Source organism: Nelumbo lutea, chromosome 6 (assembly GCF_056320005.1).
Source record: "Nelumbo lutea isolate HS-2025 chromosome 6, American lotus-T2T, whole genome shotgun sequence".
NCBI lineage: Eukaryota > Viridiplantae > Streptophyta > Magnoliopsida > Proteales > Nelumbonaceae > Nelumbo > Nelumbo lutea.
Window position 1 is genome coordinate 71,819,385 of NC_142689.1, and position 27,546 is coordinate 71,846,930.

The 27,546-nt window shown below is 38.3% G+C and overlaps 1 protein-coding gene across 1 annotated transcript; it reads left to right on the plus strand.

Moving 5' to 3' along the window:
- The first annotated feature begins 22,660 nt into the window (after nt 1–22,660).
- LOC148849600 (uncharacterized protein At2g39795, mitochondrial-like) lies at nt 22,661–27,385 on the plus strand. Its single transcript, XM_088950281.1, has 3 exons — nt 22,661–23,073; nt 25,709–26,058; nt 27,029–27,385. Exons 1-3 carry the CDS (start codon nt 22,780–22,782, stop codon nt 27,186–27,188), a joined length of 804 nt encoding a protein of 267 aa, XP_088806407.1. The 5' UTR covers nt 22,661–22,779; the 3' UTR covers nt 27,189–27,385.
- Nucleotides 27,386–27,546: the final 161 nt, after the last annotated feature.

Below are 27,546 nucleotides of genomic sequence, written 5' to 3' on the forward strand. Positions count from 1 at the left end.
CGACACCATTGATGGGCCTTCAACATAGAGATGGAGGTCCATCTTTAATGGGTTGATCCCATGAATTTGGTGGATCCTTCTTCACCCAAGGCTTGCTTGAAGAATTCCGCTCATAAATCTTTGTTTCTTATCTTCCTCTTCTTCAACAAGGCTATCAGGTCCAAGTTGGATGGGCTGCATTGGCTTTTGTGATTGACCGGAAAGGCAACATCCAAAGGTTGTTCAAGTGGTATTGTGAGCTCCAAGAAGCTCATGCTAGCTCAAAAGATTTGGAATCGCTGCCCATTTTTTAAATGAAATGGGCTTTCATTTCAAATTTGAAAATATTGATTTAAAGTCTTTGATAGTGACTCTGTCCTCCATGGGAAAGGCATACAACCAAAAGATTCGAGTTCCAAGAATTGGGGGAGGGAAGGTGTTAGGCACCCCTCTCTCCAAGTTGTTGTTGCAGTCCAAAAAGGGAGTTGTCGAGGCTTAGTTTCTTTCAGAGAAAACATAAATGGTTACAAGAGTTTCTTAGATCTAGAGGAACATGCTTTCAATGAAAAGATGAGAGATCCATCACATAGACGCCCAAAGATTGAGGAATAAGGGGCGAATTTCAAAAAAACTTCTTCTCCCTTCAACTCGGAATCACATTCCCTATTTAGAAAATCATATTTTCAAGGATAAATCTTGAACCTTAAACTGAACCAGATCTGAACCAAAAGGAATGTGAGAGAATAATACCTGATACGGAGAAGTAATAACTCCCAACGAAGGTATTCACGCCCAAGGAAGGATCCAAAGACTGCTCCCACTGAAGATGGCGCAGTGCAGGATGGAGCAGAATCAGCAGTATTCTTCCCCAAGAACTCTGTCCTTCGCAAGAAACAGTAGAATGGAACGTGAGCACAACTTTCTTTTCAATCATTTCTCAAAGAACTGATGTCAAAATCCAATCTTGACTTCTCCCACATCTAGAGATCGAACTGGCAAACAGGGCGACAAAAGCAGGGAGGCGGCAAGAGAGTATTCACAGGCTGCAGAATTCTCTCTTCTTGATTTCAGCACTAAAGAGGATCTGATGTGTTTCTTGTTGGTCTCTCTCAAGGCTGCCGCCCCCTCCTTCTTTTTGTTAACTTAAAAGATCAACTCCTAATCCCATTAGGAGGTGCTTATCCAAATCATATTTGGATCAACCTTCTCTTCTAGTGATAAGGATAAACCCTTATCTTATCTGTAGATTAGATTAGCTTTATCCTAATCCCATTAGGAGGTTTCTAGATCCGAATCACATTCAGATCTGGACTCTCTGAGTGGATAGGATTAAGACCCTATCCTGTCTGCTAATCCATCTAAGAATTCGCCCCTTCAATTAACTAAATAAATAGCCCAGTTCGAAATGGGCTTTAGGCCCATTAAGCTTATGTGCTCACTCAACCTTCCTAACTGTTGCCCAGTTGGGCTTCCTTGTATGGCGTGGGACCCAAGCATTGATCTACACATCAGCCACATGGGTTCAGCCCAGCCTTTGTTACAAAGCCTGGTCGAATACACTGTTAAAGACAGTGCACCCCCTGAAACCCATCAAATGGGCTCTATGGGCCTAACACTTACCCTAAGTGGTCCCTGGGCCAAGCCACCTTGTAACACCCAGGGACTGTGGGCAGATGCAAGATTAGCCCATCAGGTATTATCCTCAATGGTCTTACACTTAACCTCTCAGCCCTTAATGATCATACATTGCCCGACAAGAGAGGACCTCTCCCTCGGCTGCAAGGAATAGTGTTGCACTCTCCACTTATATGGATCCCAGGAATTAAAACCTTTTGCAAACATTTTAGAAACCATAATATATATACTTTTATATCTCATATAAAATATACTTTGCAAAACAAATCTCAACGGTTGAAATCGGCTGCCAACAGTTTTGGTTTCCAACAGTGAGAGCGCATCCCCGATCATTACCTTTGTCCAACAAAGGGGTTGATCCTGTCACTATGATCACCCACTCAGATGAATTCTCGGATTGTCCCAACATACCCAGGTTTTGACCCCTGCTAAGGATCTCACTGATTGGTACATCAAAGACACCCCGATCCGACACCTAGTGCAGTATCATAATTGAGTCTAGGGGTCGGGTGTAACTTTTCAGTTTTGCCCATCAATATCCAAGGTCTAGGGCAATACTGGAAATCTGGTCCAGTTCAAATATTCAATTAATCCCACACTGTATGTGCCTGGGGTCTCACCCCGGTAGCTGAGACAAGCCACCTCAACCGACTTGATGGCACCACAGTGTCAGTCTTGTCAAGATAGGTCTCCCCAGACCGACCCACTAGCTGTGAACTTTCTAAACTAACACGAGTCTCAATTAGTGTCCAATTTAAGGGTATTACACAGAAACATACAAAGGGAACATGAATCAAATATGCACTTTTATTCATTTACAATAAACTCATAAAGTACATCAATTTTGATTGAAGCTAAGGGCATACAAAACTGTCTAACATTCAACTCCTCCTAATACTGATTTTGAGGTAATATTATTAGGTCTTAGGTACTGATTTCCCTAAGACCCTCACTTCTCTACCTCTACTCTCAATCAAGAAAAAATTGCAAGCAATGGTTCTCCAACATTTTAAAACCTCAAGCAACCCAGAAAAAACTAAAAAAAGACTTACCTTTCATATGTGCCTTGACGGGAGTTTTCCAACAACTCGAAATGAGGTAGAAGGAAGCTTGAATGGGTTCTTGAGCTAGGGAGTGCTTTCGATTGCGACAACTTCTGCTTTAAAATGGATGAGGCAAATTTGGAATCAGGGGTTTAGATTACTTCCGAGTTTCAGGTGAACAAGAGGCAGTATGGGTTGGAAGAAAGCTTCTTTCTCTCTAGGGGACTCCGTCAGGTTTTCTTTCAATACATGTGTTTTGAAATTACTACTATGACCTCCATGATTCCATTTTATTATAGTAGAAAAACAAGAGAAAAATCATATGTTCCCGATACGCATTGATTGCATGTTTGACTAACCTCTGAGAGATTTCCAAATTTTAAGGATTGTTCTTAGGTTAAATTGCTGAAACTTTTCTTAAGTAAGTTTGATAATTGCAATCATCTTTCCTGAACTTTTTGGTAAAGTTGCAAGTAGACCCTTTATGTTAGAATCTTTTAAAAGGAGACACAAAAATATCTAAAATATCCATGCAATTACTACTGTGACTGGTTTCTATAACCAAAAAAAAAAAAACAATACTAACTTTATAAACAAAAATAAATAGAGAATTTAAAGTTGCATTATCACATTTGAGCGATTGATGTGAAGGGAAAATTTAGAAAATAAATCAATTTCAAAGAAGATATTGGAAGGGTTTGGGCCTTTAGGCTAATGATTTATATGAAGAGAAAATTTAGAATAATAAATATTTTGGTCAAAAGTAACTACTTGGGTATTTTGGACATTTTTGTACCTTTTATAGAAAATTCTAACAAAGGAGGTCTACTTGCAACCATGTTAGAAAGTTCAGGTATGGTGATTACAATTACCAAACTTCTAGAGAGGTTTCAACATCAACCAAAAACTTTAAAGGAGATTTCAGAAATTTACACTTCTTTTTATTTAACACCCACGTTGTACAGGGTAATAATAAGACAAAAGTATTTAAATAAACAATTTTATTTGGTTAGGGGGCTAAAAGTCATGTTATTTTTTTCAAAAAATATATAAATCAATACCAATAATATTGGTTAATTGAGTTGTTTATTTAATAAGTTTTATTAATAAAAGAAAATTAAATTTATCTTTATTAAAATAATAATATTTAAATTTTTTAAAATAAAATCCACACAACAAGACTTGATGATGGGTTGGGTAGCCCAATGGATTGGTCCGGTCTGGTCCGACCTATTATTTTTCGGTTTTGGACAAAATTCCATTCCTGCGGGCTCGAGCTCGGACTTTAAATACCAAGCTCGATCATTTTTAAGACTAGGCTCAGACTTTCTCAAATAAGCCCAGCCTGACACTATTACATATAATTAAAAAGGTACTTATGTTATATATAATATATATTTTTTTATTAAATTATTAATAAGTATTAATTTACTACTATAAAATACAAATTAGTTTGTTAATTTATTAAATTGTTACTAAAATAATATAATATTAATTTATAAATGTACACTGAAAATAAGACATTTTATGTACATATTGGACTTCGGGCTTTATATAAGGGTCAAGCTTAGGCTCAAGATCTAGGCCCGATGATTGGGCTAGGCTCGGGCTTGGGCCTGCACATTTTATATTGATAAAGAGGCAAGCCTAGCCTGAACTGACCTGGCCCAACCCATAAACAAGTCTACACATAGCCCCCATCTCTCTCCTAGCACCAACCCCATCAAGTCGCACATAGCCTCCATTTCTCTCCCCTCTTTCCCTCTCTTTTCCCCCCAATTATGACATGAAGTCCCACACAATTCGTTTCTCTCTCTCTCATCATTTCTTCTTTTGATTACATTAAAATGCCATTGCTATAAATAAAATATCATAAAAGTTGTATCTCAAAAAACAATAAAAAATAAAAAATTCCCGATTAGTACCATGTACTTTGGGCCTAGTGCCACTTTGATCCCTGGAATTTAAAACGTGACAATTCAGTACCCGAACTTAGAAAATATGCCAATTTAATACTAACCATTAGGAGCCTATCATTTACCTGTATCATGTGATGACATCTGATTTAAAATATGTTAAAACTACACTTAAAAAACATTGTTCATCGTCTTCTATATTGATATTGGAATAGTGCTTGGTGACCCAAGTCAGATCTTGAAAAGAGACTGCTTGAGAGAGACAAGAGAGAGAGAGGGGGGAAGAGAGAGAGAGATGAAGGGTGCTTGCGACCAATCAGTTTTCACAATCTCACCTCTCGTTGCCCAATCGTCTACATCCCATAGGATGTCATACACCCTTATGGGTTGCTTGTTGGGGAAAGCAACACTAGAGAAAGCAACACTAGAGACAGACATGTTGAGAAGAAGATGATGAACAATGTTTTAATTTTGATAAAGGCATTTGGATGGTTGATAAAGAAAAGTATATGACACTTGAAGGGAATTTGTGTTTTTTCTCATTCTACTTAACAGTTTGTTAATGGCAGGTACTAGAAAGACACATTTTGAAAGTTTGGGTACTGAATTGTCATGTTTTAAAATTCAGGGACCAAAGTGGCATTGGGCCCAAAATACATGGTACTAATAAGGAATTTTCCCATAAAAATATTTTAACTATGGTCATTAGTCTAATACTAAAAGTAAAAAAATGATGAAAATGTAAGAACAAAAAATAATAAAAACTGTTAAATTAATTAGGTTAAAGAATATTGATGGAGGGTGATTTGGCCCGACCTCATAGCACGGGTACACGTGGGTATGACCTTGCTCAAGCAATGACTCAGTGTGGTAGCACAACAAGCACAACCGCAACTCGGTGGGAAGGGCTCACCGAGTTTAGTCTGGCAACTCGGCGGGTTAAGCTACTCACCGAGATCCACCTGGCTTGTGCCTCCTTCCCAAGGTTGAGGCACTCCGAGCTACCTCCGAGCTCGGGGCCCCCTGACCTTTCCTAATGCCCGAGCTCCTCCCAGTGGATTTTAGGCCACCCCCAAACAAGAACACCCTGATCCACCTTTAGATAACCTAAGGTAGAGACACCTCGGGCCAGACAGCTCGGTGTAGCTTGCCATAGGCAGCTCGCCACTTGTAGAGTAACTCGATATAGGGTTAGCTCGGAGAAGAGCAGTTCGGCACATCACCGGAAGGCCTCCTACTCGACCACCATACCTGACAAACCTGGAGACTGCAACCACGTCTCTCATCAGACAGTGTTGTGCCCGCCACCTTTAGAAGGTGTCTTACACCTGACAGGTACGTACCCTGCAACGACAGCCCCGCGCGTGCCACCTCAGCCCTGGCTATAACGGTTGTGGCAGGACGACAGTGGCGGTTATACTTGCCCTGTCAGAGGCAGGTGGGCCTGATTCGACAGAGTTCTGTTATAAGTAGCCTAATCCCAAAGGACAGAGGTAACTTTCTGATACTCACACTATCTGCACTCTTAGCTTTCTTCCTCTCTTTGCATCTTTCACATAACTCTAACTTAAGCGACGGAGTGTTCCCGCCCGGCAAGCCCCCAGGGATCCCTTATCTTCTCCATCTCAAGTACCTTTCAGGAGCCACGCAAGTGCTAGCTAGGAGTGACCAGATTGTGCACCATCAAATATTAAAATTTTAAAATTAATTAATTGATCTATGTACACTTGAGTATAATATTTAAAAATATAAACCCATTATGTCACATAAATATAAATTAATTAATTGATATTAATTAAATAGGTTGTCATCCTATAACATGACGAGAGAGAGAGAGAGGGGGGGTTAAAGTAGAGGGGGAAGAGAAAGAAAGGAAAGAATAATAAATGAAAATAAAAGAGAGTAATGATTATTTTTTATGACATTATTCTAATATTTTAAAAATATAGGGTCTTCTTTAAAACATCATTTCTTATTTTTGCTTACATTAAAATATAATTTCTATAAATAAAAAATCATAAAAGTTGTATCACAAAAAATAAAATAAAAAAGGATTTTAAGGATGGCTATTTATATAATATTGAAAACAAAAATTAATAAAAATTATAAGAACAAAAATAATAAAGTTATTAAATTAAATAGGTTAAACAATATTAAAACTTATAAATTAATTAATTAATCTAGGCTCACTTGAATATAGTATTATAAATATAAAATAAGTATGTTAAATAAATATAAATTAAATTGGTATTAATTGAATAAGTTGTCATGGAATGAGATGGGAGGGGAGGGGAAAAGAGAGAAACAAGAAGAATAACAAATAAAAATAAAAGAGAATAGTGATTACTTTTGTGGTATTATTCTAATATTTTGAAAACATAAGGTTATGCATACAATGCAAAAAGAGAGTAATGATTATTTTTGGGAGTACTATTGTAATATTTTGAAAAACTCAAGGTCATAAGCATTGGTTACTTTTGGATGACATAATTGATAATTGTAATCTTTTGAATTTAGATTTCATATATGTTTGGTTCCGTAACAGTTTCTTGAGGGGGTGTTTATAAGATAAACATTTATCTGAAAAATGCTACTTTAAACGTTTTTTCACTTTTATTGTTTAGTAGAACATTTTATGGGCATTTCAAGAAACATCTCATAAAGTTACTTTCCACATTAGAGCATTAATAAATGTTTCTTGAGCTTCAATTGTTTGGTGGGGCATTTCAAGAAACAACCACATGAGTGATTCAATGTGGCATATTTTCTTGATACTTGAGTGTCATTAAATCAATCTAACGATCTAAGTTACTCATTCTTGCCTATAATAGTCGAATTTGAGATCCAACAATAGATCTTCTGTGAAAATCAAATCCAATGGTATACAAACTACTTACAACCAAACATTGAACTTGGGTGGGCTTATTTACAATGGGGTTAAAGTTTAAATCATCAATAGTTCCATTGCTTGGTTCCTTTATCCAAGTTCCAACATTAGTAATCCCCTTGGAGGAAATTTAAATGGTCAAAGGAGGACCCATTTAGCTTGATACAAATATGTACACTTTAAATACATACAATATGAATCACAAATTTTGAACTAAATAAATTTACAAAATCTTTAAATTTCAAGACTTTTTTTTTCAATAAATAAAAATGAAATAGTTTAGATTTTACTGTTTTAATATTCCAAGAATAAAATTTTATGTAGACAAACACCATAAGTTTTCTAAAAGTTTGTTGTGTAACTTCAAAATAACCTCTCTCTCTCTCTCTCCCCCCCCCTCCCCCAACTTCCCTCACAATTTCAAAATTAATCAAAAAACAATGAATTAAAAATTTAATTTTACTAATTAAAATTTAGATTCTACTTCATTACAAAAATGAACCCAAGCAATGGAGTTTGAAAGTTGAGAAATTGGTCCTCCAAACTCAATAACCCAATCCCATTTCCTCGCTCGCCCGAAGTCCAAACACAACCTAAGGTTGATAAATTGCAACAATCTATTGTAGGCTTTTTGTACAAGCACCATTATGATGGAATCTTTTTTAGCTTAGCCTATATCATCCCAAGAATTAAAATTTGGAATCCAACAGCTTTTATCTTTAGGATGATATGGTGAAAGTTGGTACTGTCCTCCTAAGAAAGAACACATACAAGAGCCATACGATGAAAGTTGATGAACATACCTTCAATAGTACCGTGCAAGAATAGGAGAGGTCGACGTACAATGAATGTATTTTCGACTTGCGCCAAGAAATAATAGTTATGCCAAAAAAGAAAAAACATTTTTTCAAGAGGAAGGAGCCTATCAGAAGGAAACAACAAGATTTATATAGTGATCTTGGAGGTCTTAATGGTGTCAAAGATAGTAGCATGCAAGAACAAAAGACGTTTGTGTGCAAACGAATGGTTAGGGTTTTTGGACCGAAGTAGGTTTTTTGTGATTTTTTTATGGTCCATGATGTTAACATTGATAATGAGATCTAAATTGTCAATTGGGTGGATGCAATGACCTTAGGTAAGTGGCTTTAAGCATGAACAAGATAATGAACTGGCATCTCATTTGACCATATATTGGCATATGACCTTGTTGATGAAGCATGTATCATATTCATTTTATTATTTAAAAATAAGAATGAAATACTATTTATTAAAAGAAATTTTCTATGAAATAATTATAAGTATTGGACAATCAAGAAACAACATGTTCAAAAAAAAGTGACAAACACGTAAGTGCTAAGATGGATGAATGAAAAACTAGAAATGATAGGATTAAGAATGAAGTTATCAATTGGAACCTAGGAGTAGGGTGAGAAAAATAAAAGAGAGCAGATTAATATGGTTTGGGCATGTGCATACAAGACCACTGACTATGCTAGTTAAAAGAAGTGATTTGTTACATGTTGAAGGGGCTAGAATAGCTTAAGGTAGACCAAAACAAGGTTCAAAGTATTAATACACCCCTGTGTATCGGCAGAGGCATATTAGTACTTTGAAACACACAACTTTATTTTTTTTTTCAAGTTTTGGTTTTTGGGAAAGTATTTAGGCATATTTTTCATTAAAAAGGAGGGGGTCCCAAAACATCTGTAAATAGGTGTATTGGAACCCCAATGAGACAATACGATATGCTCGATATGAGGTGTATCATCAAAATTTTGAACCTTGGAGTAAAAAGGACATGGGTAGAAGTTTAGTAAGAAATTATTTAAGCATTAATAATTTAATAGTGATATCGATTTAAATAGAATGAGTAAGTGAAACGGGATTCATGTAGCTGACTCCATATAGTTGGAATAAAAGGCATAAAATGATGATGATGATGATAATGATTTAAATAACAAGAGCAACAAGAGTGGGGTCATCTACGGTCTACACCAATTCTAACTCTTTTCCTTTTTAACCAATGGCTCAACATTCAAAATTTTCATTCTAATCCTCTAGGAATCTTGTTGAGGATACTAGGAAACCATGACACCTACATTACCCTTGGTATGTGGACTCCATGAACTAAGGGGTATATCGTGGTTTGCCTATTACACTAAGTAGAACATGTAGAATTTAAGCTCTTCTACTATGATGGTGTGATGGTGTTAAATGGCAAGTCTTTAGGGGGTTGAATGTCTGATACAATACAACTTCTGCCTCCTAGTGAGAATGTTTTAGGATTCAAAATTCACCAGATACAGTATGGAAATGATTGCCTTTATGAGTATTTCCCAATGGGTGAACCATCTATTGGTAGTACAAAATTACAATTAGTGAAAATGTACCCATTGTTAATTTTGTACTAGTTACAAGTAGTGAAAAGGTCTTTGAGAACAATTGTTTATTGATGAATCAAACCCACCACATCTAAAATGAAACAAAAGCAAATGTTACATATTACAATCCAGTTCAAAAAATAGTTTTTGTTTTTTTTAGAACAAAACAATATCACACTAATACTCTCCTCCAAAGTTAGTGGTAGTAGGAATCGAAACTGCATCTCCATTGGAACAAATCAGCAAATGCATCAACTGAACCACCCTTCTGTGGAACAAACAAGCAAACATATAAAAAAAAAAACAATTTGAAGCATTGCACAATAGTAGGAATCACAAAAATAAAACATCTACAAAGATCCCCAATACTATATATATCCATTGAATCTTCAACATTTTTGCTAGTTCCATTGCAATCTTTAGAGCAATCAACTCTACTTTTGGAACTCCCTTCCTAAAAATAGTTTTCCCTCAATTAGGTGTTATCAATTGATGATATATACACGTGGAGAAGAGTTTGGATTTTCTACTCACATAGCATGCCTTACACCAACCTTATAGGCACTTGGAGCTGCACACTTGGATTTTCTACTCACATATCATTCATGGAGAGGTGTTCCCAATACATGTACGGTGTAGTGTGTGAGGAGCAAATTCGAATTCATGGGAGAATTGGAAGAACCATTAATCTCTGAACAACTTATAAGCTATCTAGTTAGGTTAAGGTATAACAACTCAAGGGAAGGTGCCATGAAACTTATTCCTAACCGATATGAAATCTTAACAAATCAAACCAACCCTATTCCTATCTGAAAGCTTGGCAATTAGACTTGGATTGAGTGCAACTAGTTTTCTTGGGATCTCACCTTCACCTTTTGGTTGAATTTGATCCTTAACAACTTATAGTATAGCCTATAGATTTCTCATAATTAAAACAATAGAAAATATTATAGATTACAACACAATAATTGAGTCATAAGATGAAGAATTTGTTAAGCATACTTTTTTCTTTGAAAAAAAAAAGTAATCAAGTTTGCACTAGAAATCTAAAACAAAAATTAAATGCTCAAGAAGCTAATACTCTACTTAGTTCAAAAACACTATATCTAGTAATCAAGAAATAGGGGAAGTAATAGACAAATGAAAGAAACAAAATTAGGAGACAAAATATTCATAGTTTTAGTAGAAAATGACCCATTGCCATATCAAGAAACAATAACATCCCTTAATGTAGTATTTTGGAAAGAAGCCATAAAGAGTGATAGATTCTTTGATTACCAATTATACTTAGTAAGTTGTGGATCTCCCACTTAGAATTAAGGCACTATATTATAAATGAATAGTTAAGAAGGAATTAAAGCCAAAATGGTACAATAGACAAACTAAATGCTAGATTAATTGCAAAAGGTTACAAAAAAAAAAAGACATAGGCTTTTTTTATACATATTCTCAAGTTGTAAGGTTAACTACAATTAGAGTCTTGTTTGCTATATCATTCATATACCATATTGTATTTCATCAAATTGATGTAAAAGCAACTTTCTTAAATGAGGAATTAAATGAAGAAATTTATATTAAGCAACCTGAAAGATTCATAGTGCTAAAATGATAAAATGAATTATATGTTATTAATGGAAATAAACTTGATACAGTAAACAAAATAAAATGGTTTTTAATGCCCAAATTTAACACTAAAAATATAAGTGAAGTTGATGTAGTATTGGGAATTAAAATCCATAAATAATAAGGAAATATCATCCTGTCCCAATCATATTATGTAGAAAATATACTTAAAAAGTATGGACGTTATGATTGTAAATCAGTCAATACAACATTTGATTATAGTATTCATTTAAGAAAAAATGATGGAAAATATGTTTTGCAAAAGGAGTATGCAAGTATAATTGGATCTGTTTCTTAAATGAATTTTACAGTACTCGATATATTAATAGTTGAAAAACTAAACCAACATATTCATAATTTCATATATGAACATTATGAAGCTTTGATAAGACTATTAAAATAAAAGGGCACCATAAATTATGATTTGCATTATTCATGTTTTTCTTATGCTTTAAAAGGCTTTACTAATGTAAATCAGATTTTAGATTCAAATGATAGTATATCTACTAGTGGATATGTCTTTACTTTAGGAGGTTGAGCAATCTCTTGGAAATCGGCAAAACAATCTTGTGATACAAGTTTGACAAATACAAAAATGAATTTATTGCATTGGAATTTGTAGGGGCTGAGGTAGAGCGGCTAAGGAACTTACTGACAAATGTATCATTAATTATGACCACGACCAATTCTATCTATATCTCCCCATTGTGATAGCCAAACTTCTCTTAAGACGCAATTTGATAAGATAATACCTTGATGAAAGAACAAGTGTTCTAGACATTGTAAGGTCTAAAAAGAATTAATAAGAATGGGGTTGAAGCCCATTACACAAGTCATTGATGATTGACCCCCAACCTATGTGAAATGAAATCCTTGGAATTATGTTCACTAGGTAAGAAAGAATCATTAGATGATTTGGGAAAGCATTATCATTATGTTCCCCATTACAGATATTAAAGTAAAATCATTGTTACTACAAGATGGGGAGGGTGAATGTAACTCTTAATTGGTTCATACAGAAGGTGTATTATATAGTGCACATTAAATAATCAACCTAAATGAATGCAAACTGTAACAACTTCTATGAGAGCTCTAAGGGTCGATTTTCCAAAACACTCATGATACCAAGAGGAAAACATGGCTAAAATGTTTCAAAACAAAAGAATCACTAAGGCTACGTTTGGTTGCAATGCAAATGCAAATATGTACACTACATATCTACATTTAAACCATTTTTACATTCATCTTATTTGTTTGAAATCGGTGCAAAGTGTGGGCCCATCATTAAATGCTCCAACTATCTTATGCTCCAATGCCTTACCTTTGGTCAAAAAGTTAATTATCAAAAGAACACAAAATTATATAAAAAAGTAGGTACAATAATGCTCTCTTCTCAGGTTACAAAAATGTTAGAAAATACATTTTTGCTTTGATAATCATTACTTTTTTACATATTAAACAAACACTCGCAAACGTGAATCGGGGTATATAAATACTCCGGTTCGGTGTTTGTATTGCAAACAAATGGAGCCTAAGGAATTGGTGAGTTAAGCTGGTTGACAGACAATTAATTACACTAAAGAGGAAAATGTTGAAGGAATCTAACTTTACCCATACTTTGTAACATAATCTGCGATACCTAAATGTTAATTGAAGTTAAAAAGACACACGAATACTTTTCTCACCTTAATGTTCGAATTATTCATGTATTTTAAATATTGTGGGGGATTGTTGGATTTATGTATCTGAAGGGAAGATTCAAAATATAAGAATTTGAACTCCTTCTCTTGTGTTAAATTTATGTCTTTGTCGATTTTACCCTTTCTATACTTTTTCTCCTTTAGCCTCTTGAAGCATGTAAAGAATCCTTATCCCACATTGTTTGGAAAAGGAAGTAGAATTGAGCATATAAGTTATTTTCATATGTCTATAGGTAGAGACTTATAGGAGGAAAATAACTATATACTCTATTCACATGCTTGTGCGGGTTGGGGTGTTTTTCACACACGTGCATGTCAAATTGAGTCGGGCTAGGCCGAGTTAGGGTGTGGATATGTGGGTGTACATGCATGCCACAGTATATCATTTTGATCATGTTTTGACCATTTGTTTCAAAATTTGGTCAACTTCTTCAAAAGAAATTATGCACCACTACTACACTCTGAGTTCAAAAAACCAAAAATTCCATTTTCCCCTTCCTATTATATTTGCTACAACAAAATGCTTGCCCATTGTGCAAAAGATGAATTTGGATTTACTTCTCACAAAGTGCACCTCACAACATGTTATAACCATACATTGGCAATATCTCCCCATGAATGATAATGTACAAGGACATGAGATATTCCTAATGTGCGGGTGCTAAGTGTCATATTGACCTTGCCACCTAAAATGCCAAAATTGTTTATGAAGAGTAGCAAAGAACATGAGAAAGCAAAGAATGAGGTTCAAAAATGGTGCAAGCTATGGCTTTGGTGGCTGGCTTTTCGATTCCTCTCAGGCCATTCTAGAAGGTACTCTCCTTTGCTGTTCGATGGACTACTAAGTTTCTACTCCACTCCACTCTGGTGAATAGTTCTTTTCTCTGTGTGATGTTGTATCTACCTATGCCGATTAAGTTGGTTTCTCTCAGTTAGCCGGCAGGGACTGTAACCTCTTTGTTAGAAAGCGTTGGATTTTAAATGATTTTAAGTTTCACCCTGATCGTGTTTACATTGGTTTATTAAACACAAAGAAAAAGTGGGTTCAACATCTAGTTCGCATTTTACACTCTCATGAACCAATTATTGTTATAATCCTCAATCTAAATTTGCATTTACACCGCAAATAAACATAGCCTTAAGAAATGTATGCAAGACAAAATATATATGTTTTATTGGTAAATCACTTTTTAACTTACTAATCCCTCATATATTGGAATAAGTTGCTTATTCCACCCCTCTATTCACATTTTTTTTTTATCAACCACCCCTCGTATCATGTTCTTAGTTCAAGTGACAAAAAGTGTTTATATGACATCTAATTTTTTTCATAAGTCCATTTTACGTTTGAGTGTCACCTTCTTGCATATTATATGGAGACAAAGATATCCTTATTTATGTTTCTTGAAGGGAATCAATGGACAACTTTTTGAAATAAAAATTTAAGATGGTAATATATAATATGTTAAGAAATGAGCTTACTTTTTTTTTATAAATTTCAAAATACCTATTCTAGAGGTGAAATTAATATTCTATTACTAAAGGTAGTTTGGGTGAAATTCCCTTATTTCTCTTAATCTTTCTTGAAAAGGATAAAAGTAATCTATTGCTTAACGCTTATCCAAAAATAATAGAACCCTTGTACAATAAATTACTGTATAAAGTGATTGTACAAAAGGTTGTAACCCATATTAAACTGTTCATAGAGAGACCCTCCAAATCAAGAAGTTACTACAAGGTAGTCAAGGGAAAAGGTTCCATACTATATACTACCATTCCCCATTTGCTCAGCCCCTTCAATGCCAACTTATCAACAATTCTGCCAAACCTAGAATTACAAAGTGAGACAATAGTTCCAAAAAGAGGGTTGTTGACCATTTGTTGTTGATTTGAATAAAAGCAACACTCATTCTTCTCCATATTCATCCCTTTCTAGATGACTATCAGTTGTGCGGCATTTTTATAAGGTTGCATTAATCCAATACAAGAAGGCAACCTTTGAAGGAGTTCAAGTACATCAGATTTTCTTATAGGGGGACTGCACTTGAAAAGCTCATTATCTGTCCCACCTCCACACCCTTTTCTATCCCTTTGTTAGATTGATTTTACCAAGTATAGGTTCTACATCATATCCAACAATGGTTCCACCTCTCATTCATTTAAACATCTTTTAAATCGTCTGCCAAGTGAATGAATTTTTTTTTCTTGCAAAGATGTTGAATTTTATTTAATATGGGAATCAAAAAGAGTACAAGTAGTAATTTATTTTCTTATAAGGTTGCTAGCCTTTGTTAGCCACCTCTTCTAGATTTAATACATTCTCCCATTGGGGGATCTATCCCAAAAATATCTTCTTCCTTGGTGCCCCTTCTTTAGCCAATTTGTCAAGTGTCAACCATTCTGTTGGAAGAGCATGGAACCCACATAACATAAGTTGTTATCAACACCATAATCTATCTTATCCAAGGTTTTTAAAACCGAATCGGACAATGAAATGGTTAGGGGTCCGGTTCCCGTGTTGAACGGTCCAACCGTTCAAACTGAACAAATGCCCTGTTTTGACAAATAAAAAGGCTAGACCATTGGACAATTCGAATGATTCAAATGGTTTGACTGCTCAGGTCAGCGGTTTGTTGACCAAATTAACGATTTTTGGCAAAATAACTTCTGGGGTAAATGGAACTGGTCACTTGATTGATTCCCAGTTTTTCGGTCCGATCATTCGGTTTGATCCAATTTTAAAAACCATAATTTTATCAATCTATTATGACATGTCTATACCTCCTGTCTCACCTTGTTTTTCTTCAACCACTCAAACCTACAACACAAGAAATAGTGATGGCTAAGGTAGAAATAACAAGTGTTTTTAATGCTTTGTCATTGATATCAAAACTTTTGTTTAATTAAGTAAAACTATGTGATTATGAAGATGTGTTTGTTTAGATGCAATAGCGAGTTCAAAGGAGACAATAAAATGTTGAAGCTTTAAAGCACACATGAACCAAAAGGGAACCAGTTTCTGAGCCAACAATCAAGGGTCGACATGCTCTTTAAACTATTATCAATCACCATTAACCCGATATTTGGGGTTATTCACGACAAATTCATACTCAAGTTAGTCAACTAACATTTAAGTAAAGAGCAAATTTTTTAAACTACCCTTATGGTTTAGCTAATGGACTAAGTATACCCCTACTATTTGACTATTGTCTAGTCTTACCCCTACTGTTTCTAACAAATGACTATCTCTACCCTTACCAATAACATCCATCAAAACCTGTACACACGTGACACTACGTGAATTTAATTTTTTAAAACCCAATATTACCCTCATTCCCTTCCTCTCGATCAGTAGGTCCAACACCCCCTTCCTCCTCTGACCTCTCTCTCTCTCTTCCCTCTTTCATTCTCTTTCTTCCTTTCTCCTTCTTCTCTTTCTAAAACAAGACACCCTCCTCCGACCTCTCTTCACTCTATTTGTTTGTGTAGGACAGAAGAACAACAACATCTCTCATAGCATCCAGAGCAAATGGAGCCACCAGAGAGATCGACGACAGTGGAGAAGAAATCGTGAAGACCATGTCCAAGCTAGAAAAATCCTCTCCCGCAGAGATATTCACTCAACCCTCTTTCCTTTTCTTCATCTCTGCAAATCCTAGATGAGATCACTTATCTTTTCCATGATCTTAACCCCAGATCTTTAAAACCCTGAATCTCTTCCTCATCATTCATTTGACTCTTTTCTCGCCATCTCCCTCTTCCCCTTTCTCTTTCTAAGAGAAAAAAGTTGAGAGTATTAGAGAGAGAGAGGTCCTTGATTGAACTGGTTTGATTTGGGGAGAGATGTGTTAGATTAGGGTTTAGGTAGGGGAAATGGGGCTCTGCACTTCGAAACCCTCCCCAAGACTTGATCTTTACGCCAATAGAAAAGAGCGATTGTAGGAAAACCCCAAGCCTATTGAGAATTCTTTTAATGGGGGAAATGATAAAACATAGGTAGAAGTAGCAAGCATAGCTCTAATTTGTAGAAAGTAGAAAGCAGTAAGCATCACCACCACCAACAACAACAATAGCAAAAAGCATAGGTAGAAGTAGGAAAAAAATCTCCTTTTTTCCCTTTTTATGGCTCAGGTCCTGCTCATTATTTGCTCTCTAAGAAATCTCTAGCACAGAGCTCTAATTTTATGCCAAGGTGGTTCTTTAAGAAGCCTTTTCCACCACCATCTCCCTCCAAGCATATCCAGGCAATGTTGGCTCTTCTTCAAGAGCCTCCCTTCTTTAGACCTCTCCATTTTTGTTTATACAACCTTCGATCCTCTTGGGTGGGATTTGAGTTAGAAAACAAAGTGTGTTGACAAAGAGAGAGAGGGGAGAAGAAGGGACATAATTGTGGCAACGATGACTTCGTTGTGCAAAGGTGAAGATAGAGAGAGAATGAGAGAGACAAATGAGAGATTTAATGGAAGGGTAAAATTGAGATTCCAACCCTTCCATAAATATTTAACAACAATGGTAATTGATGTAACCGTTTTCGGCCGCGTACCAATGTTTTGTGATGTAAAATTTTTTGGCTAAGTACCTCGTTATTTGACCCGGTGGTGGCGTGCCTTAGTGATGAGCTACTTGGTAGTGAACTGCCTACTGGCGAATTGCTCGGTGGAGAACTGCCTGGGGGCGAACTGCCTGGTGGCGAACTGCTCGGTGGTGAATTGTCTGGTGGCGAACTACCTGGTGGCGATCTGCCTAGTGGCAAGCTGCTTGGTGGCGAACTGCTTGGTGGTGAACTGCCTGGTGGCGAACTGCGTGGTGGCGAACTGCGTGGTGGCGAATTGCCTGGTGGTGAACTGCTTGGTGGCGAACTGCCTGGTGGCAAACTGCCTGGTGGCGGACTGCCTACTAGGCGACCAATGACTTAGAGAATGCTGGAGCTCCCTGGTGTGGCGCAATCCGACTGCCCTCAGCATGAGGTGGTCTTCTTTCCTTTAAAGGCTGCGAGAGCTGAGGGACCTGCGAGAACTTCATCTTTTCCTCCTCTTTGTAGGTGGTGGGAGCTGAGAGACCTGTGAGAACTCCATCTTTTCCTCCTCTTTGTAGGCGGCGGGAGCTGAAGGACCTGCGAGAACTGAATCAGAGGTCCCGGGGGTATTTTCCCGGTCGGGGCTTTTCGATGCTTAAGTTAGCACTCTTATTGTAGAGAGCTTTGAAGATAATACGAGAGAGCTAGAGAGCAGGGGTTACTTCCCTTTTCATCCCCCTCCCTTTTGGGGGGTGAGGTCTTTATATACTGGAGTCCTCGCGGGTTAGGTGGGTGAAAAGCCTCCAAACGGTAAGACTCGTCGCATCCTATCAGAACCGGGGTATGGTGGTGAACTCCTCGACGTCGTCAGGCTGACGCTTGTGTCAGGCGGCCAGGTCGGCGCCTGGGCCGGGTTGTCAAAGGGGCGCCTGCGCCAGTCGGCGGGTTAGTGTCTAGGCCAGGTCGTCAGGTCGACGCCTGTGTTAGTCGGCGGGTCAGTGTCTAGACCAGGTCGTCAAGCTGGCAGCTGTGTCAGTCGGCGGTTCAGTGTCTAGCCAGGTTTGTCGTTGGGCACCTTATGGGCGGCTTGGTCGGATCATGCGCTAGGCTGGTCCAGGTCGGCCAAGTCGCGTAGGTTGCATGCCGCACGCAGCTCGCGCAGGCCGTGTGCAGTTTGCGTAGGCCGCGCGTGCGCCGCGCAGGCCAGCCAGACTGGAGCTCGGGTGGGTCACCAACTTCGTAAGTTTGTTGGCTGGGTGTTTCCCTAGTTGTCACGAGGTGCCACGTGTCACAATTTCACTGGAGGGCCAAATCTGCCCTCATCAATAGCCCCCCACTCCCGAGCTGATAGTAACTTAGCGAAGGGAGTAGATTTCTTTTGGCCCGTAAGTCGATGAGCTAGTAAGTGTTGATCCAATTACTGGTGTGGCCCGTAGGCTTTGGGAGCGACTCGTAGTCTACTCTTCTTTGACTTTTGCTCGTGCCGGAGAGGCGACCGGGTCTTTAGTAGTAATGTGGCCCGTAGGCTTTGGGAGTGACCAGTGGTCTACTCTTTTCTAACTTTGCCCGTGCCGGAGAGGCGACCAGGTCTTAAGTAGTAATGTGGCCCGTAGGCTTGGCCTGCATCAGCTTCGTAATGCCGGTCACCTACTCCTACAAGAAGCTACTAGGGGCTTGACCTTAGGGGGCAACACTACTAACTTTAGGTTGCCAGCTCACACGGGAGCCTTGGAAGGCTCGACCAGTAAGGGCGCCTATGTAGTCAGTTGGCCGCCAACTCCCGCGGAAGCCACGAAGAGAACTTAGCTTTGGCAAGATGAGAACTATAAAGCGATAGCTTCAATTTCTAAAAAGTGAGGACTTGGTTTTGGCAAGATGAGAACTTAGCTTTTGTAGGATGAGAACTTAGCTTTTTGTTGTGTGTTCCCACAGATGACACTAATTGATGTAACCGTTTTCGGCCACGTACCAATGTTTTGTGATGTAAAATTTTTTGGCTAAGTACCTCGTTATTTGACCCGGTGGTGGCGTGCCTTAGTGATGAGCTACTTGGTAGTGAACTGCCTACTGGCGAACTACTCAGTGGAGAACTGCCTGGGAGCAAACTGCCCGGTGGCGAACTGTCTGGTGGTGAACTGCCTGGTGGCGAACTGCCTGGTGGTGATATGCCTGGTGGCGAGCTGCCTGGTGGTGAACTGCTTGGTGGCGAGCTGCCTGGTGGCGAACTGCTTGGTGGCAAACTGCTTGGTGGCGAACTGCCTGGTGGCGAATTGCTTGGTGGTGAACTGCCTGGTGGCGAATTGCTTGGTGGCGAACTGCCGGTGGTGAGCCGCTCGATGGCGAACTGTCAGGTGGTGAGCTGCTCGGTGGCGAACTGTCTAGTGGTGAGCTGCTCGGTGGCGAACTGCCTACTAGGCGGCCGATGACTTAGAGAATGTTGGAGCTCCCTGGTGCGGCGCAATCCGACTGCCCTCAGCATGAGGTGGTCTTCTTTCCTTTGAAGGCTGCGGGAGCTGAGGGACCTGCGAGAACTTCATCTTTTCCTCCTCTTTGTAGGTGGCGGGTGCTGAGAGACCTGCGAGAACTCCATCTTTTCCTCCTCTTTGTAGGCGGCAGAAGCTGAAGGACCCGCGAGAACTGAATTAGAGGTCCCGGGGGTATTTTCCCGGTGGGGGCTCTCCGACGCTTAAGTTAGCACTCTTATTGTAGAGAGCTTTGAAGATAATATGAGAGAGCTAGAGAGTAGGGGTTGCTTACCTTTTTTCATTCCCCTCCCCTTTGGGGGGTGAGGTCTTTTTATACCGGAGTCCTCGCGGGTTAGGTGGGTGAAAAGCCTCCAAATAGTAAGACTCGTCGCATCCTGTCAAAACCGGGGTATGGTGGTGAACTCCTCGAGGTTGTCAGGCTGGCGCTTGTGTCAGGCGGCCAGGTCGGCGCCTGGGCCGGGTTGTCAGAGGGGCGCCTGCGTCAATCGGCGGGTCAGTGTCTAGGCCAGGTCGTCAGGTCGGCGTTTGTGTCAGTCGGCGGGTCAGTGTCTAGACCAGGTCATCAAGCTGGCGCCTGTGTCAGTTGGCGGGTCAGTGTCTAGCCAGGTTTGTCGGTGGGCGCCTTATGGGCGGCTTGGCCAGATCTTGCGCTAGGCTGGTCCAGGTCGGCTAGGTCGCGCAGGCTGCAGGCTGCACGCAGCTCGCGCAGGCCGTGTGCAGTTAACGCAGGCCGCGCGCAGGTCACGCCAGGCCGGCCAGACTGGTGCCCAGGTGGGTCACCAACTTCGTAAGTTTGTTGGCTGGGTGTTTTCCTAATTGTCACGAGGTGCCACGTGTCACAATTTCACTGGAGGGCCAAATATGCCCTCATCAGTAATATTTTGAAACATTAGGGGTAGCGTTGGAGAATAGTCAAACAGCAGAGTTATACTTAGTCAATTAGCTAAACCATAAGTGCAGTTTAAGAAAGTTTACCTTAAGTAAAACTCATCAGCCAATGTATATTGTATTTGCTTGTAGTTATCTAGTATGTGTTTGGTTTCATGGGCATTTATAAATGGGTTGTTTCTCAAATAAATGCTTTATTGTTTGGTGTTTTTTGTTGTTTGATTGGATGTTTCAAGTAACACCCTCTAAAGCTATCTTCCATCTCAACTTACAGTGCCTAGGCCAGCATTGCATTTCAATAAATGTTGTGGCGTTGGGAGAAACAAGAATTTGAAGTTTCTCCCCAACAACTCATGCACATAAACCCAAACATTTCTGTTTTTTAATGTTTATTTGATAGACATTGAAACCAAACAATGGTTTCATGCACAAACCCTAAGTGGTGTTGATGTGGTGGTGTTTTTTCAATAAACCTAATTCAAGACAAAATAAAAAAACACACAATATGCTTAGAGCATGTAAATTTAAGGGAAAATTAATGAAAACTCCTTTGTCAAAATCCTTGACAAGAAATATGGAAATGTCCAAAATACCCATACAATTAATACATGATTTTTTGGGTATTTTGTTTAATATGCTCTCCAATATTGTTGTTGATGGACAATCTTTGGTTGATAAGTTCTCAATACAGATGGCTTGGCACTAGACTTGTTCATGGGCCGGGCTCAGGCCGGGCTTTTACTCTTTACAAACAAGATTTTGTTAGGCCCGATCCCGAGCCTGGCCCGACCAACGGGCCTATAATTTGGGTCCGAGCCCATTCTTAATAAAAAGCCCAAAGCCTGGGCCCGAGCCCGAAGCCCGATCTAACAAAAAGATAGACCGTTGCTTGTGTCTGTGTTCACCGCCGGTGACTGTGTCTGTGTCTGCGTTCGCTGACGACCAAACAATAAGAGAGGAATAGAACAAAAGGGCAAAGAGAAAAGACTCGCTGCTGGTGCCCGAGTTCACGTCTGATAAATGAATTGAGCTGAGATTCTAAGAGTGGGAAGGAGAAATGAGAAGAGGAACAACCGAACAATGAAAAGAGAGAGAGAGAGAGAGAGAGAGAGAGAGAGGACTCACCGGTCACCGCTAGAGTTCACTGGTTGCACCGGTTTTGTCTTCCTGAGAATGTTTGGCTATGTGAGTCTGTGATTGAGAAGGGAGTTTGTTTGGCTAAGAAAAAGAGATGAGTGGTAAGAGAGGGATTAATATTTAGGGTTAGGGTTTAACTTATACAAAAGTCGGGTCAGGCCGGGCCGGGCTTTTTGAACAAATCCCGAGCCTGGCCCGTAAAATAGTTGGGCTTAGGTTTTTAGGCCCGAGGTCAAGCCCGTAGGCTAAAATACATGCTCAAGCCCGTCTAGATCATTCCTGTTCATGGGCCCGGCCCGCCCTGTCGGGCTACCCAGCCCATGAAGAAGTCTACTTGGCACCCGGTCTAAGTAGAGGGGTTCAGAATATTTGTCATAAAATACAGGGAAGTTTAAGTAATTAACCCAAAAATAAAGGGTGTTTTTGTTACCACATTCCCTTCTGGTCATTCCTTTCCGCCTTGTTTCTTAAACCCTTAAACCCTACTTTCCTGCCCCGGCATCAAGTCTGCAACACCACACCACACGGAAGGGCTAAGAAAAGAGAATTCTGTATTCTTTCTCCTGAAGAAAAACAGGTAAAGTGAAGATGCGTTCGATTACATATTTTCTTCTTCGCAGAACCATTCGCTTCTCCGGAGCTCATACTCTCAAACCGAAACAACACCATTTCTTCTCCTCTCTGGTCTCTTCTTTTTCATCAACTATTTCATCTTCGTGTATGTTGCCGACAAAGCTCTCTCATAATTCCTTAAGGTCGTCCCTCTTCCTCCCATTTCGCTTCGCGTCGACTGCCACCAAAAGGATCGGAGCCGACGAAAACCTCACACGAGTCCTTGAATCCGAAATTGAATGCGCCGAGAACCCGGACGATGATTTTCAGGTATGCCCATTAGACAACTGCGTCTATTCTTGACCGACCGCTAAGACACACGAGTTCTTGACAACTGCGTCTTTCCGTTAATTAGGTTGATGGTTTGTTTTTGTTTATGGTCTAATTAGGACCGATTTTTCCGAGCTATTGGTGAGTTTTCCTTCAGCTACTAACTATCAGCATAGTATACTATGATGCAATTTGCAGGAGGACACTTCTAAGATACATTTAAAATGGTGTGGATTGAAACTGCGCTAGAGATATATTGTTTTCGCAAATATCAAACTCAACCACACAAATGTCTGTAACTGAAATATACGTGGTTGTGCATGGATGCAAGTGAATGAAATTGTTGGATTTAGTGGATTGCCTATTGGTGGTTGTGCATGGATGCATAGTATACTATGATGCAATTTGCAGGACACTCCTAAGATACATTTAAAATGGTGTGGATTGAAACTGCGCTAGAGCAATATTGTTTTCGCAGAATATCAAGCTCAACCACACAAATGTCTGTAACTGAAATATACGTGGTTGTGCATGGATGCAAGTGAACGAAATTGTTGGATTTGGTGGATTGCCTATTGGTGGTTGTAGAATAGATTTTCAAGGATTTTTCTATATGTAAATGCCATATTATGTTTGCATTTATATCTATCTACCTGTCTGTCTATGTATATAATTCACAAATTTATTGACATGGTATTGAATTTGAATGCTTCTGCATTCTTATACATGTTACATGTGAATCCCAAATCAGCAGCTTAGATACAGATTACAGACTAATGTAAATCAACTTAGATGCAGTTCCAGACCAATTCGCCATTGTCATATGAATAGGAAGTTTATTTAGAACTAGACACAGTGACACCCGTTAATGATTCTTTTTAAAATAAATCCATCTCATTTAGATACAATGTAGATTGGTGGAGCAGGAGACTTTTGAGGTTGGGATAGCTCTTAGTTGAGTATAAATCAAAATCAAGTTTATTTAGATAGCTTGATAATTGAATTATGCATGAATGTAAGAGTTTTTTATGGAAAAGGAGGGGATGATGGGTTTATAAAGGTGCCACCCTTTTTAAAGATGAATGGAGGAAAGCTGCGAAAACCAGCTATAGTTAGATGCTATCACTTGAAGGTACTTCTGTAAAAATGATGATGAAAACAAGAGCCAATGAAGGTTTACAATTGAAAAAATAGAATGCAAATCCAAAATCAGGACCTTGAAGTTTAAATTTTTATTGAGTTGAGACTTGATTTAGGTATACAATATTTGGATCCCATTATATTTGTCAGTTTTCTTTGTTCTTCCTTAATGTTATTGTTCTCTAGACCCATGGAAAGCCTCTTTGGTTGATGTGGATATTTTCTATAGGCAGGGGGAATTTGGTATTTTTTCTTTTTCTTTCCCAAAAACTGCTTTCACAATTGCACTTTTCTGCAGAAGCATTGCTAGTATGATTGTGGTACCTGGAGTGCCTTAACATGCTGAGCATATTGGCAATTTGGCATTGATAGGAAAAAATGTCAATTCCACATAGACACTTCTTGGTCACAGTTTACTGCATGTGACACTTATGGAAAACATATTCATTTTATCTTAATTGTTCATGCCATAACAAGCTCCATATATCCATGAATTAGAAGGGGTTTCTTTTTCTTTTCTTTTTTTTTTTTGGAGAAGGTAAAGTATTGTATTGAAGATTAAACAAAAGTTCATCAGCCCATGTACAGTGAGGGCCTGTACATTGAGAATATACAATAGTTCATCTGAAAAAAGGTCCAACTTGTGTAAAAGAATTCAGTTGTACCCCCTGAAATAATCTTCTTACACCCAGCCAAGAACATAGCAAGCCAAATAGATTACTTATAATTTCCTTCAAATTAGAGTATTTATTGTCAAAAATGCAATGGTTCCTTTCCTTCCAAATTGCCTAGACAGTAGTCTATTAGAGAAGGGGTTTCTCATCATTCTTTGAGGAGAAGTTTGTATAGGGTAGCTACCTCAAATCCTTTACTAAGCCTACTCGTTCAACTTTAAAGTTGAGATCTGTCCATTAATACTTTTTTTTATCAATAATAGAAATTAAAGAATTTTATTGAGAGACATGCAAACCACATTATCAGTCCTGAAAACAAGGGCCATGAATCTAGCGTGACAATATTTTTAAAAGAATGTATTTTTTATTACATACATCTTGAGTCTATTGACTGGAAAAGAGTAGCTTCTTCTGGTATCCAAACAAAATACACATTGTTAAATGTATCTAGGTTTTTTACTGATAAGCAGAAAAACTGCAATTATGTGCTTCCCCTTTCTTCTTTACTTCTTTTAAAAAAAATCTTTTGCTATGGAATACAAGCCTCATTCCTTGAGAAACCTAGGTACAAAGGGGAACTTCAACTGTTTAAACACCGAACATGTCAAGTGTTGAAATCCAATTTAACTTTTTAGGCATTAAATGCGATTTCGAGTCTTTGACATCTCTGAAATTGTGATCAACATTCTTGAGGCCTGCAATACCATCTAATACTTAGTTTGTTAGCGTTTGAGTTCCTTTAATGTACTATGCCTAACTCTACATTTTTTTTTAATGAATGACACCTAAGTCTATTTTTTCTCATTTTATTTTCCTTTCAGGGGGGTTATTTGCCTGATGGGTTCCCATTTGAGATCATCGACAACCCAGGGGAACAGACTATCACCTTAAAGCGAGAATTTTCTGGAGAGAGCATCCAAGTTGAAGTCCATATGCCAGACATGACTGGAGAAGAAGATGATGATAATGAGGATGAAAGCAATGAGGATGAAAATGATGAGAGCTCAAGCCAGACAAACATTTCTCTGATTGTCACCATTGCAAAAGGAGAAGGCCCCATATTGGAATTCTCTTGCACTGCCTATCCAGATGAAATCACCATAGATAGCATGCTAATGAAGAACCCTGAGGCTTCATCTAATCAGATTGCATATGAGGGGCCACAGTTTATGTAAGTTATTTTTAAACTAATTTGTTGTTTTCCTTTATCATTTGTTTCATTAGGATTAAAATAAAAAATGAAACCTTTTGGCTTACAGTTTCTAGTCCCCTAGACCTTAACTGATGTTATTTAGGTGTTTGCACTAGAAGATTTAAGGAATTTCTTCTCAGTTGTCAACAAAAACTTTTAGCTTTCTTACTGTTTGACATGACATACTAGTCTTTTTTCCTCCTGATACTGCCAAATCAATACAAGTTATCTTTCCCATCCCTAGCTTTTGTCTTATAGTTTCTAGTTCCCTAGACCTTAATTGATTTTGTTTAGGCATTTGCACTTCAAAATTCAATGAATTTTTTCTTAGTTGTTGACAAAAGAGAAAGAAAACTTTTAGATTTCGTACAGTTTTGCCATTTTTTTCCATTTTGTGCAATTGTGGAAATCTTGTTGACATCATATATATTCCAGTAGGCACCTAGAAATTGGTACCTGGTTGAATTTTTCTGGGTACTTATTCCTAGTTTCTAAATCGTAAAGTTTATTATTAATGTAAAAAATGGAGGCTTTCATTTTTCTTTACCAACTAAACAGATGATAGAGTTTGTGTTGTCAATGATTCTTAAAACTACTCCAAGCTATATTATTATAGGTGTATGCTATGGTTGTATATTTTGATTCATTTTGATACATAATACAATACTTCTTCAAAAAAAAATCATAGGTGTATGCTGACTTTAATCACTTGTTTTAGCACCCCCCCCCCCCCAAAAAAAAAAAAAAATAAAATAAAAAGAAAGAAAAGAAAAGAAAAAGGAAGTTAAGCCAAAACTTGGCACAATGTGACCCAACCTTTGTGTTGGAATTAGGCCTTGGTTCACATAAACGTGTCCCAACCTGCTCCAATTTCAACAGTTCTTAATGAACTTTTTTTGAATAGATTATTAATGAACTAACTAGTTTTTTTGCTTTTTATCATTATCAGGGATTTGGATGAGAATTTGCAAAAAGCTTTGTACAAGTACCTAGAAGTTAGAGGGATCAGAAGCTCCTTGACGAATTTCTTGCAAGAATACATGATCAACAAGGATAACAGAGAGTATTTAGGGTGGTTGAAGAACATGAAGGGTTTCATTGAGAAGTGAGTTTTCAGGCTTGCATTTGATTGAGGAGCAGGAACCATATTTTTCCATATTAGTACGTTTTTTTTTGCATTTCTTTCTTGATTAATTAGGAAGTAGCCTTTTATTATTACTCTTGGGTTCAGTAAGGAAACGCCAAATGCAAATCAAGTGTTATTTTCTTAGTGAGCAGAAGCTGTAAATTGAATTTGGTCTGGTTATTTCTTGTTCAGTTTCCTTCAGAACAACTCAAATCTACACGAATAAGTAGAATGGGTAAAAGGTTGGAAATAGCGGTTGTAAATTGGTTGCAGACCAGGATGTGTCCGCACCAAACTGGCTTGGATTGCCCCAAGGCAGCATGTGCATGATTTGTTCAAAT